Consider the following 12475-nt stretch of genomic DNA (forward strand, 5'->3'; position numbering starts at 1 on the left):
GGTAAAACAGAAGGAAAAAATGAAGGCAAATAATTAAATGGAGCCTGTAATTATTTTTTTGTTGGTTTGTTTAAATAAAGATAAGGTTTTCTCTTTAGCACCCAAAAAAAAAGGCATCTCTAGCATGGCTCAGAAGTGACCTGTTTAACTTCTACTATTAAGATGCAACAAGTGATGTCTGTGGTGCTGCTGGATCCAAAGACAGGACACAAGACACAAGTGCAGCCACACATGCTTTAATTTAAATCCTTCTTCCACTGGAGTGGAAGATGAGTAAGGAACCACCAGCCTGGAGACAGAGAAAGAATAAGAAGATCCCAGCCCCAAATATGACCCATTGGACCAAATCATTGTGTGAGGAAAAGGAACTTAGATTGTAAAGGTGTAAGTGCTCCAAAATGTCTTTCTCCAGGGTCCCTCTCTGGGGGCACCAGCTCGAGCTGTTTTTCCACTGGATCACCTCAATAAATCCTTTTTATAAGATTTGATGCCCCAGATTCTGCTGTGGGAAACCCAGGGTGAAGAAACTTCTCTCACAGTCATGTAACAGGGCTTCATTCTGCAGGGGTTGTGATTCCTGGGGAAGTTTCAGGTGTGATTTCATCTAAACTCATCCCTGGCTTCAGTGCAGGAAAGGCAGAAAAGGGTGAAGAGAGAACACACACAGGAGATGTGGCCAGGAAATGCAGGTTTGCTGGGATAAACTCTGAGTAAGGGCATAAAAAGCTCTTGATTTTCATCAAGCAGAGGAGAGGAACAGTCTATCAGCAGCAAACCAGGGGGGATGAGGCCATGAAATACAGGAGGGAGTATGTGTGGGTGTCTTCACACACAAAAAAGTGGGAGAAGCAGCACAGGGACACAAGGAGCTGGGAATATTCCTCAGATAACACACCCTGAGAGATGCTTCCAGCAAAGTGAGCTCTTCATGAGCTGGGAAATTATAACAAGGTAAGATAAAGCAGTGCAGTCCCACTAGCTGGAAATACCCATTTTTATTGCAGCCTGGACCATCTACCACAGGGTTGTGTAACTCAATCTAAGAATTTATAAGGCTGGGTTCTTATTTTTTCCCCTTTCCAGTGAAATATCAGGCCTTAATTAAAACTGAAGTTCAGGCTACATTGGTGAGTGAAGCTTCTCAGGCTTCCTTGCAGCATTAACACAAAAGAATAGGAATAATATGCCTAGAATTGCCTTTAATTACATTTATCCCATTTCAAATCATTCACTATCCAGCCACTTTTTGATGCTCTCCCCAATCTTCCCCCTTAATTCGCTTTATTGAATTTTATTCAGCACAAGGATGACCCAACTAACAACAAGCAGATTTCAACTTCTTCCCCCCTCCCAGCCTTTAGCAAAGGGATATTTTGAGACGTGAGAGATGAAGGCAGCCCCTTGGTTCATGGTTTCTGAATCTGGATGTTCAGCTCCCCATACACGTGCCTCAGAGCATCACAATTCAGGCTTGCAATCAGCTTTCGTAGCCCTGGGAGTCTTGGGATGCATTTTAACTCCCAAACCAAGGTGGAGTTTGCTGGGATCTGCCTGTGAGGGAAAAAAGAAAGCAACAGGATTGTGGTCAGCCAGCCAGTGCTCCCAGCCTGACCCCCAGCTGCAGAAACCAAAGGGGGAGGTCTCAATTTTTTCATGTTTCCCTCATTCTCATAAGTGTCCTATAAATTATTCCCTCCATCATCTACTCCTCTCAACACTGACTCTGTCAAAACCTTTCCTCCAGGATAACTTCAAATTTCCAAAGGGAATCCATTCTCTTCCACCTCAAGCACTTACAGAATGATCTTCTTTAGAGCTAAGGGATTTTTTTCTACTCTGTAATTCCACATTACCTGTTTAGTATGCCCTGAAGGCTGTTGGTGATTCCTGAAATGGTTGAATGAGTCCTTGTGACGCAGTGTCCAGGGCATTCCCACACAAACCCTCTGCCAGCTCCTCCCCTGAACCACCCTCCCACAGACACAACATCAGCAGATCTCCTCACTGGCCACTCCAGATGTTCTTCATGCCCATGCCAGTAGGTCCAAGTGTCCCTGGTTGTCCTGCTGTTGGCAATTACTCTTCTACATCATGTATGACTCTTGATAACTCACCCCATCAAGCAACTGTATTCTGTGCTGCTCTTGATTTTCCATTTTTGTTACAATTAAGATGCTCAGAGAGCCTCAAGTGTTGGGTTTCTGTGTTTATTTTTCAGTGCTTTGACTATGTTCTGTATGCAGATTTTGGAGGCTGGTGTTTGGGGGATGTCAGGCTACAGCAGCTCCAAAAGAACCACTGGAGCAGGGAGTGTAGTGGGGGGATATTTATAACAAGAAAAGTTCTTTTCCTCAGCATTAAGGGAGAGGATGATGAATTTAGCCAGTGTTTTCTGCAAACACCTGAATAAAGTGAGAGTAAAGCAAGCCCAAGCTTTAGTCACTGTTTCTAATTCTCATCTGGCTGGGTTTGACTCTCAGATGCCACGTCCCAGGGTCAGGATAGAAATATCTGCCCTCTTTATCTTTGGTCTTAATGAGAGATATTCAGTTCCCTTCAGGTGGCCTGCCCACTAAAAGGGCAGCATGATAAAGCAGTGGCTTCAATTGCTGCACAAAGTTAAATACCTCTTTAGATGGAGAGTTTATGTGCAAGGGATTATCCTTCTGGAAAGTGAAGAAGACACAGCAAGGTTCAGTCTATATTCTGGATCACTGGGAGGCCAGATTCTCTGAGAATGAAGGTTTCCAGATCACATCTTCACAGCACTACCATCTCTGATTTATATTGCTGTCATTTCTGGGTGTATACATATATATATATATAAAAATGTATATATTTGTGTGCAGAGGAAGAAAACAGTTGTGCTGGGAAACCAAATCCACCTTTTCCTATTTGTCTACTCTCCTCCTTCTCAACCAACTTGCTTCTTTGTACAAATGCTAATGCTAGCTGAGCTTTAACATGTAGAAAGTGACTTGCCTGCTAGTGGGAATGCATGCTTAGCTAAAATCCCTTCACCACTATCAATCACTGCCTGGTTAATTCTCATTTGTCAAGCAAAGACTGTGCCCCATGTAGGAACTGCTGCTGCCAAGGCCTTTTCCATAAGTCCTCATCTCTCTGAAGCTAATATCTATCTATCTATCTATCTATCTATCTATCTATCTATCTATCTATCATCTACTTGTCTATCATCTATCCATCCATCCATCTCTGGTGGACAGGGAAGCAGTGGAAGGGTGGGGAAAGCCTGGGAGAGGTTTGCTTCTCTTTGCACACAGAGTGAAGCCACTCTAATCTGATTTTCCTGGGAGAGAATTCAGTGATGAATGGTCGTGTGTAATATGCTGAGCCATCACCTCACCCCAGCCATTTATCACTCTGAATGCATGGAGGCAAATGTGATTATTATTTAAATAAACTACAACTGGCCCCTGCTCTGTCCTTTGCGTGGGTAACCTGCAGCCTCCATTCATCTCACAGGAGTTAAACCTCACAATGACTAAGCTGCTCCCTTTCCATTTTCAGTGATGCCAAGGGAGAAGAGGAAAACAGGGGGACTGGAAGGAAAATTATGTCAGTTCATGAGTCATTTATCTCCTGAATTCCTATGCCTTTGATGCACCCGCCACCTCCCGCATCCTTGAAGGTGAGAGCAGCCCTCAGCAGCTCCTGGATGAGAAGGATGAAGAAGAGGGGAGGATGGCAGGGCTGGGCAGCCTGGCAGGCTGTGCTGCAGCTTGTGGAAGTGGTGTGGCCCGTGCTGAGTCACGTTCAGCAGCTCCTGCAGCTCACCACAGGCACAGAGCCAGCGCAGGGTGATGCCCTTCCACAGGCACTTTTCTGCCCAGCTCCACTCTGGAGACTGGCTTGGATGTTTTTTTAATCCCCAGGTGCAGCCAGGCTCAGACCTCCTCTGCTAGCTGCAGATAAAGCTGGCAATTTATGCAGCTGCTGAAGCACAGGTGATTTTTCAAACTCCTTTTCCATGCACTTGGGGACCATCAGCTGATAACTGACTGATAACGTTGCTTTGCCTGCCCAAGAATTTTCCAAGGATCTCAGTTCTGTATCCTGGAACTGGCTAATGCTGAGTTTATATCCTTGAACCCATGGAAAGAAGGTTTAGGAAACAATTTCCTCAGTGTGGAAGTGCTACTGCAGCATCATGAGGTGCAGCTCCAGGTATCAGGGAGGTGCTTTTCCTTCTCCTTAGGCTTGGGAGCAGCGGGTGTTGGGAATATATGCCAAGGGATCACACGTGCTGCAGCCAACCCAGTGGGTTCTGCTGCATCCCACACACCTTTTGTGCCTTGACATAAGCCTGCAAAGATCATCTGAGGTACCTGAATGTCTTCTATAATCGTGGATAACATGAGGGGAGCAAAACCCTGTTTGAAAACCAGCCCAGGGCTTGATTTGCACACCCTGGGTGCTTGGCAGTAACCGCTTGATGGGGAGGATAAATCTGACTTTCTGGGAGAGCAGCTCCTAGGTGTTATTGTCAAGTGCTAAAAAGAATGTCACACAGTGAAAAAGTAAACTCAGGCTGCATGAGCAACTACCCCCAGGCACTGCCCCTTCCTCCAGAGCTGGTCCTGAGCAGATGAAATGCTCTCAGAGGCTCTCTGGACAGCCTGACTTCTTTGGAGCATTGAGACCTACAGCTCCCCTGGGGGTTGGATTTGAAGGTAAGGAGAGTGGCTGAGTGGAATTACCCAGCCCAGCGTGAGTTAAGTGTCTCTTGTGAGCCTCCTGGAGATGAACTCCCAGCTAGTTGTGCTCTCCTCCCTACCTGAACTCCTTTTTCATGGTTCTCAGCACGCCGGGTCCCTCCAGGCGCAGCGTGACGTTCTCCAGGGCTTGTTTCAGAGGGTTGGTGAATTCCACAGTCACAGACATTTCTCTACCAGCCACCATCTCACCTTGGGTCTGCAAGACAAGGACAAGACAACGCTCTGCAAGCTGAGAAGAATAATCCACCCCGTGATGACATCTGTAGGGTTAAATGTGGGAGACTTTCTTGCAGCCTTTCAGGACTTAAAGAAGGTCTATCAGAAAGCTGGGGACAGACTTCTGAGCAGAGCCTGTTGTGAGAGGACAAGGGAGGATGGTTTGAAACTAAAAGGGGAGAGATTTAGACTGCATAGAAGGAATTTTTGATGCTGAGGGTGCTGAGCCCCTGGCCCAGGTTGCCCAGAGAGGTGGTCACTGCCCCATCCCTGGCACCATCCCAGGGGAGGTTGGACCAAGCTCTGAGCACCCTGCTCTAGCTGCAGATGTCCCTGCTCCCTGCAGGGGGGTTGGATGAGATGACCTTGAAATGTCCTTTCCAACCCAAACTAGGTTTGGAAAGACAGATATTGGAAGCAGAGTTTATTTTTGTTGTCTTCCTCCTTTCCAGAACACTCAGTAAACCAAAAAGCTTTTGGTTTGAAAATACCAATAATCTGATCAGACCCTGGTGACATTTCTGCAGCCCATGAAAGGGAGTGGATTATTTTTTTTTTTAACAAACTTCATTGTAGTTTTGACTTACAATTTTTGAAGAGCTTCTTCAGCAGGCTGCAGTCACCACAGAAATTATCATATGGAAACCTGAACGTTGGTTCAAATAATAAATATACAGGGGGGGAAAGGTCTATAAGGGAGATTTATTCCAAAATCTTGAATTTTAAGGGGGCTTTATTCATGTTTATATAAATCTTCCTAAAAAGGTGCTCTGATTGTTTTCTTTTTTCAGTATTAGGGAAAAAGCAGATCCAAAAGGCATCATGCAAAGCATGAAGGAGGCTCAGCACTTTTGAAACTGAGGCAGCTGATCTGGACACTCAGTTATGAACCAGGAACTCTGTACCTCAGCCCTGCCTTTGCCACATGACATAAGGTCCTTGTCCTGTCACAAATATGAAGCTTCTACAGTTTTGCAGGTATCATGCCACCACCTGCAGAAACCCCTGGACCTGCAGGAGGCTGAAAGCATGGTCCCAAAGGGATGCTGCCCATCCTAGTTTGGAGGAACTTTCCATAGCACCTGCAGGAGCTTCCTGAGCAAATTCACCTCAACAGGAGAGTCCTTTGTTCTTCAGCAAGAGGCTTCTGTGCTAGGTTGCTTTAAATAGAACAGACTTGTGAAGTAGTTAAAGACCTGAGTCACTCCAGTGAGTAACCTCTCTTATCCTTTGAGGTTTTCCAGCTTTCTCAGATCTTTTCCCCTCCTTCCTCTGCTAAGATCACTTCAGCTCTCTACTACTGTCAGTCTCAGGCTTTAATGTGCAATATATAACACATCTACACATCCTTGCACACTCCAGCTGCTGCTTCATAAGGCCTGTGTTACACTGAAGCTCTAATATGCACCCCCACACGTGCCCCCCAGTCCCAGAAGTTCATGTGACAGCCTTGTAGGGAGCAGCCCATATGCAAAATAAAATCATAGAATGGTGGCCTTTAAAATCATTATGTCCAACCCTTCCCCCAGCAGGGCCAGGTCCCCACTGCCCCGTGTCCCTCACACCACATCTCCACAGCTTGGAAACCCCTCCAGGGATGGGGACTCCACCACTGCCCTGGGCAGCCTGGCACAGCCCTGGGCAACACTTTTCAGTGAAGACATTTTTTCTCCTGTCCAACCTAAACCTCCCCTGGTGCAAAACTTGAGGCTGCTTCCTCTTGTCCTATTGCTTCTCCTATTGCTTGGGAGAAGAGACTGACCGCACCTCGCTAACAGCCTCCTTCCAGGGAGTTGTTGAGAGGGAGGGGCTCTCCCCTGAGCCTCCTTTCCACCAACCCCAGGTTTCTCAGCCACTCCTCACCAGACTTGTGGCTCTAGCCCCTTCCCCAGCTTTGCTGCACTTCTTTGTATGTGCTCCAGCACCTCAGTGTAATGAGGGGTGCAAAACTAACCACACTATTTGAGGTGAGTCTTCAACTTCCCTCCCCCCCAGCCTTGAGCTACCTTGATCCTCAGGGCTGGGATTTCCAGGACTGTTGCCTTCTGCAGGGCCAGGATCTTCCCTGTTTCATTGATCCGTGCTGTCACAAAGAAGTGAAAGGAGGCTTGGTCCAGCAGCTCACTCAGGTACTCACTTGATTTGATCACAACGTCGAAAGAGCTGGCTGAGAGGAGAAAGAGGAAAGGAAAAAGGTCTCTGAAGCAATCTAATCCCTAATTGCACCTCCCATCAGGGTCAGAACCTCTTACATCAGTGCCTTGGAAAAAAAAAGTAGCCCCCCACCAAAGAAAGAATGATTTTTTTTGTCCCCAAACAATCTTCCTTTCTTCACCTCACCATTCCCCCTCTTATCTTGCCCTCTTGCCTTTCAGGCTGTGAGCTCCCTGGGACAGGAGCTGGGTTGTCACCAGGTCCACGATCACTGCTGAAGGTTTCTTGACAAAATAAGTGAGAAGCAAGACTGGCAATAACTAGACACAGGCCATGACAGCCCAACCCAGCTCTGCGTGTCCCCCTGGACATATTTGTCCTGTCACTTTATTCCTCTTCCTGACAGAGAGATGCCCCCAGGGATGCCACCAGAGCAGCCACGGGTGGGCTGTGAGCCCATTCAGGCTACCTGGGAGACTTCCCTGCTCGCCAGGACACGTCTGGGCATCTGTCTTTGTCCTGCACTGGACCTGCTTGCAATATTCAGCAAGAAGGTCCTCCTGTCACCAGCCATGCCCTCCTGAGAGCTTTCACGTGCTCCCTGCCAATAATTATTGGAAGGAACAAGTCCCCTTAGGCTAGAGGGTTGAGATGTAGGGAATAATTAATTTGAACCATATTGAACTGCAATTCCCAGGCTAACAACGGGGTGAGGATGTGCTGCAGAGAAGCAGACCTGCTCTAACAAAGTGACCAGGCAGAATATATAGACCTGGAGCTCCTGCCTCTCTAAACATTCATTATAACCCTAGTAAACACATCAAGATCTCCCATCTGTTAACTCTGATTATTGCTGCTATCCATTATTTGTATTGTGTCTGTGACACACGCTGTCCACGCTGAGATAATTGAACTCACTTGGCTAAGTGACATTCACCCCTCTGCCACTCTTTTGATCCTCTCACATCAAACCCAGTTCCTTGATTTGGTTTCAAAGCTATTCCCTTGGTGCCCACCTGACCTGGATTTACCAGGCCAGCCTTAAATCCACTTGATGTGCTCCCTCTTCCTTCCTCCCTCCTTCTTACTCTCTATCTCCTGTAAGAGAATTTTCCACAATGCCCCAACCTGTATTTCTCATTTTTTTTAAAGTAAATGATTAAATTACTTAAAATTGAAGAGAAATTACTTTAGAGTGAAACAAAAGGCAGCTTTCCAGTTTAAATTTAATTAAAAAAATTAATAATAGGGTTTTTTTTATGCTCAGTTTCCAGTGCCACTTCTCACACCTGGGAAAGCCAAGGGAGACACAACACGGAGCTGCCTTACAGCCTTTCCAAAAAAGAAAACTAAATATAACCCAGGAGATGTGAGAGCACCTTTGAAGGCACTAGAAGGTTTAAACTATTCAAATCCTCAAAGATGTTTTCAACCCACACAATTCCTTTAATCATTATTCTGGAAAATCACGCAGTGGCTTCTTGTTTGAAAACTGAGTTGGATTCATCCTCGCAGCAGCACGGGCTGGAAAAATGCATTTGACACTTTTTTATTGTAGGTTTTTTTGTTACTTCCATGGATATAAAGATAGACACTTCTGAATGAAGCCTACAGCTTCTGCCTGGTTGCCTGGGAAGGTGCCTTCCCATCACCCCCCTGATATTACTCTCACGTGGTTGCAAAGGATGCTGTTGCCTCCCTTCACACCACCCATCTGCTCAGCATCTACCCCAAACCTGGTTCCACCTGCCCTCCTTTCCAAGGCAAGGGCAGAAGAATCCATGCTCAGGTCTTGTCTATCACCTTCAGAGATGGTGGAACCCGTGGAGGTTTTGTGTCCTGTTGTGGGACAAAGCACTCCACGAGTTGATGAGTGTAGCTCAGACACAAGGTGATTTCCACCTTGAAAGGTGATGATATCTTGAAACCTGTTTTCTGGTGGGTTTTTTTTGTACTTTTGCTACACATGCAAAAAAAAATCCACCTTCTGTTCTCTCAGGTGTCTCTCCCTAGTCCATGTTCTCTCAGGTGTCTCTCCCTAGTCCATGTTCACACCATCAGTCAATTCAGAGTCTCCAGCACGGTTTCAAGAAGCTTTTTGCAACCCATTTACTTAGAAAAAAAAAGAATTATGAGGCTCAGTGATGCTTAAACATCTATTCATTTGATTTCTTGCACAGAGGAGCTAGATGGGCCTCCAAGCTGTATTTTAGGTAATAACACCTCACACAGACCTTGGATGCAAGAAGTCCTGGAACCAAGCACAAATCCCAGCCAGAAAGTCAACCAGGTGTTTGCACACCTCCTACAAAACATTGAATCTTCCCCCACCAAAGAAGTGACACAGAATTCAGACCGTGGAACAGAAATTGAGTTTTCACTGTAGAACCAGGTGTTTGCACATCTCCTACAAAACGTTGAATCTTCCCCCATCAAAGAAGTGACACAGAATTCAGACTGTGGAACAGAAATTGAGTTTTCACTGTACCTAGCCACATCTCTGAAAGTTTTGGAGTATTTCAGATCAAATATTCAGTGGCTGATGCAAGCCACGATAAACCCTCACGCTGTGTTGTGACAGGCAGTGTTGGAACACCCCAGTCCCCATTTCCAGACCCCCAAGAAGGTGTTGGGGAGTCAGAAAGAACCAGCAAGCAGCTGTCAGGGCTTTGTTATAGACAGGAGATAGAGTTTTTATTGACTTTCACCTCTAGATCCCTATAAGCAGACTCCTACTTCATGGAGATGAATCAGCTCCAAATAAAAACGTGCAACCAGCCTGCTCCATAGTGCTTTGGGGTGCAGCAGCTCCTCAACACTCACTGTTTTCCAAATGGGGCTGCCAGGAACAGCTTTTCTCCTGAGAAAAGGGAGGCAGGATCTCCCCACTACAGTCCAGAGGAAAAGCAGATTCTGTGGCTGTGAAGATAACTCACCTTTGGGATACCACCCAACTGGCAACCCCTCCTCCTCCCTAGTGGCACCTTCTAGTTACACATCATTTGAGATCACTCAGTAAATATATATATCAATAAATACAAAATCCTGAACCAGCCAGTCCTCCAAAGCCAGGGGAGCAACAGAACCCACTCAGAGCTTGTCAGCTTCTACCAAGACAAGATACTCAGCTTTATGTCCAGGTAAACGACACCTTGGAGAACCAGAACTTCTCCTTCACTTGCTGAGATACCCCTAGGAGATTAAAGGCATGAAAAACAACACCTGGCAGCTTAATACCTGCACTCCTTTGCTTTCTTTTGTACTAATATACCCAACAGAGCCTCCTACCCCAATGCTACTAGAACTCTACCCATGGGAAGAGACGTTGGTGACGGTCAATGATACAGAGTTAAAAAAAAACCCCAACAGGTCTGCAAACAACTCTGAAGGTCTTACATGAAGAGGGCTCCAGTTTTGCACTGAAGGAGTGTTTCTTGAACTCCTTTTTGGTGACTCCTGTGTAGAACACAGTGTTGCCTGAGAGGTAGGTGGTCGCCGTGTAGTAGTTGCGGCTCCTGTTCCTGAAGGTTATGGTGACTTTGAAGTCACTGCCCAGGATTGCTTTTTGGGCCTGGAACTCCATGTCCACGTCCTTTTGGGGCTGATAAGTGGTGTCCTGGGGCATTTGCTTCTTGACACCATACATCAGAGCAGTTTCCAGAGCCAGCCTTTCCTCTGCTGAGCCTAGAGAGAAGCAAAAATCAGATTTAGGAAAGAAAGAGGGATGCTCCATCAGCCCATTCACTGACTGCAGGGTGCATCCTGCCAGGACCTGCCAGAAAGCTTGGGAGGGACTATTCACAAGGGTTTGGAGTGACAGGATGAGGGGAGATGGCTTTAAGCTAGAAAAGGGCAGATTTAGGTTAGACGTGAGGAATAAGTTCTTCGGTATGAGGGTGACAGATCCCTGTAATGCCCAGAGAGGTGGTGGAGGCCCCATCCCTGGGGACATTCAAGATCAGGCTGGATGAAGCTTTGAGTAGGTTGATTTAGCTGGAGATGTCCCTGCTTATGGCAGGGGAGTTGGACTAGGTGACCTTTGGAGGTCCCTTCCAGCCCAGACATTCTATGATTCTATGATCTTCCATAGTTTGTGGTAGCTGAAATGAATGGATGAGGACAACGAAACTTCCTGTGGCAAAGTTAATATTAGGAGAACTTCACTGCTTCCAAGGGAGCTGGTGTTAAAGATTCAGGCTGGATCAGATAAATTGATGGAGCTTCACTGACACAAGTAGAGCTATGCTGATTTACTCTGTGCAGACATCTGGCCTGAGCAGAGATGTCTACACAACTGTACAGGAAGCCTTGACTTGCTTTGAATGCTTTGAGTTGCTCCATGACTACCCTTTTTTTTCCACTACAGCTCCCTCAGTCCAAAGCATTTCTGAGTAGCAAAGTTTGGGCTCTCATCAAGACATCTCCAGTGTTTCTGGAGTGGAGTCAAAGAGCTCCAGAGGACACCTTGGCAGCTTTTCACGAAGCTCCCTCAGTGTCACAGGTTTGTCAATCCACCATCCAAGACGTGACTGGGGGAAATGCACGTCGGTGTGGGTCCCACCCCATTTCAAGTCACCTTCTTGGAACTTGTAATCCTCAGTAATCTCCATCATTCCATCCCCTCCAACTTCTTTGGTCACAATCAGCCGCCCGACATGGGTCGTGTCAATGTTTTCTATGGTTTGGGTTCCATTTTTCTCCCTTCTTATGTAAACAATGTCACCATTCACCTATAAAATTAAATGGAAAAGGTGGAAGTAGAGGGGAAGGGAATCCAATCTGCCCTCAAAACAATGACACATTGACTTGGAAGTCCCACTAATTACTTGCCTCGATGTCCCGTGTTTAAAATTAGTCATATGCTAAAATAAAGCTTGCCTATCAAAATATAATGATGAGATGTTTTTTTTTCTTTGATGTGGAATATACAGGAAGTAACTTCTCAATCCCCAGATTGCAGTGGAGCCCTGTCTTCTGCCTCACCTATGGTCCCACTGATGCACTCAGGGCACTAAAGGTTTGCAGCTATGTACCTCAGCATAGACAAAAGGAGCATCAAACTGGAAGCAAACGTGACCATGTTTGATGGCTTGAACTGAGGCTGGGCCACACCTGTACATACCTATGGGGAGAAGAGAGAGAAAATGAGAGAAGAAATTAATTTAAAAGCATATCAAAAGGCTGTATTTTCTCAGAGAAGAAGATTTCTCAGGGTTTGGTGCACTCTTTTAATAGTTTACTAAAACTCCTAAGAAGTGTGAAGCTTAATTTCTGTTATTTGCCCTCAAAACAACACAGACTCAAGACTGAAACAACTTAATTGTTCAGGATCTTAAAGACACCATAAAGTCTCAAGTGCCTGAAAT

At 46.0% G+C, this 12475-nt stretch overlaps 1 protein-coding gene across 1 annotated transcript in view; it reads right to left on the bottom strand.

Moving 5' to 3' along the window:
- Positions 1-1406: 1406 nt before the first annotated feature.
- F13A1 (coagulation factor XIII, A1 polypeptide) overlaps positions 1407-12475 on the bottom strand; it is a 28188-nt gene continuing 17119 nt past the window's right edge. Inside the window, exons 7-12 of the mRNA XM_008942894.1 lie at positions 12143-12231; positions 11686-11839; positions 10506-10793; positions 6962-7122; positions 4799-4935; positions 1407-1551 (exon numbers count right to left, since the gene is read on the bottom strand). Coding sequence (XP_008941142.1) covers positions 1407-1551; positions 4799-4935; positions 6962-7122; positions 10506-10793; positions 11686-11839; positions 12143-12231 — 974 coding nt within the window. The remainder of the gene's footprint in view (positions 1552-4798; positions 4936-6961; positions 7123-10505; positions 10794-11685; positions 11840-12142; positions 12232-12475) is intronic.

Source organism: Merops nubicus, unplaced genomic scaffold, assembly GCF_000691845.1.
Source record: "Merops nubicus isolate BGI_N331 unplaced genomic scaffold, ASM69184v1 scaffold656, whole genome shotgun sequence".
NCBI lineage: Eukaryota > Metazoa > Chordata > Aves > Coraciiformes > Meropidae > Merops > Merops nubicus.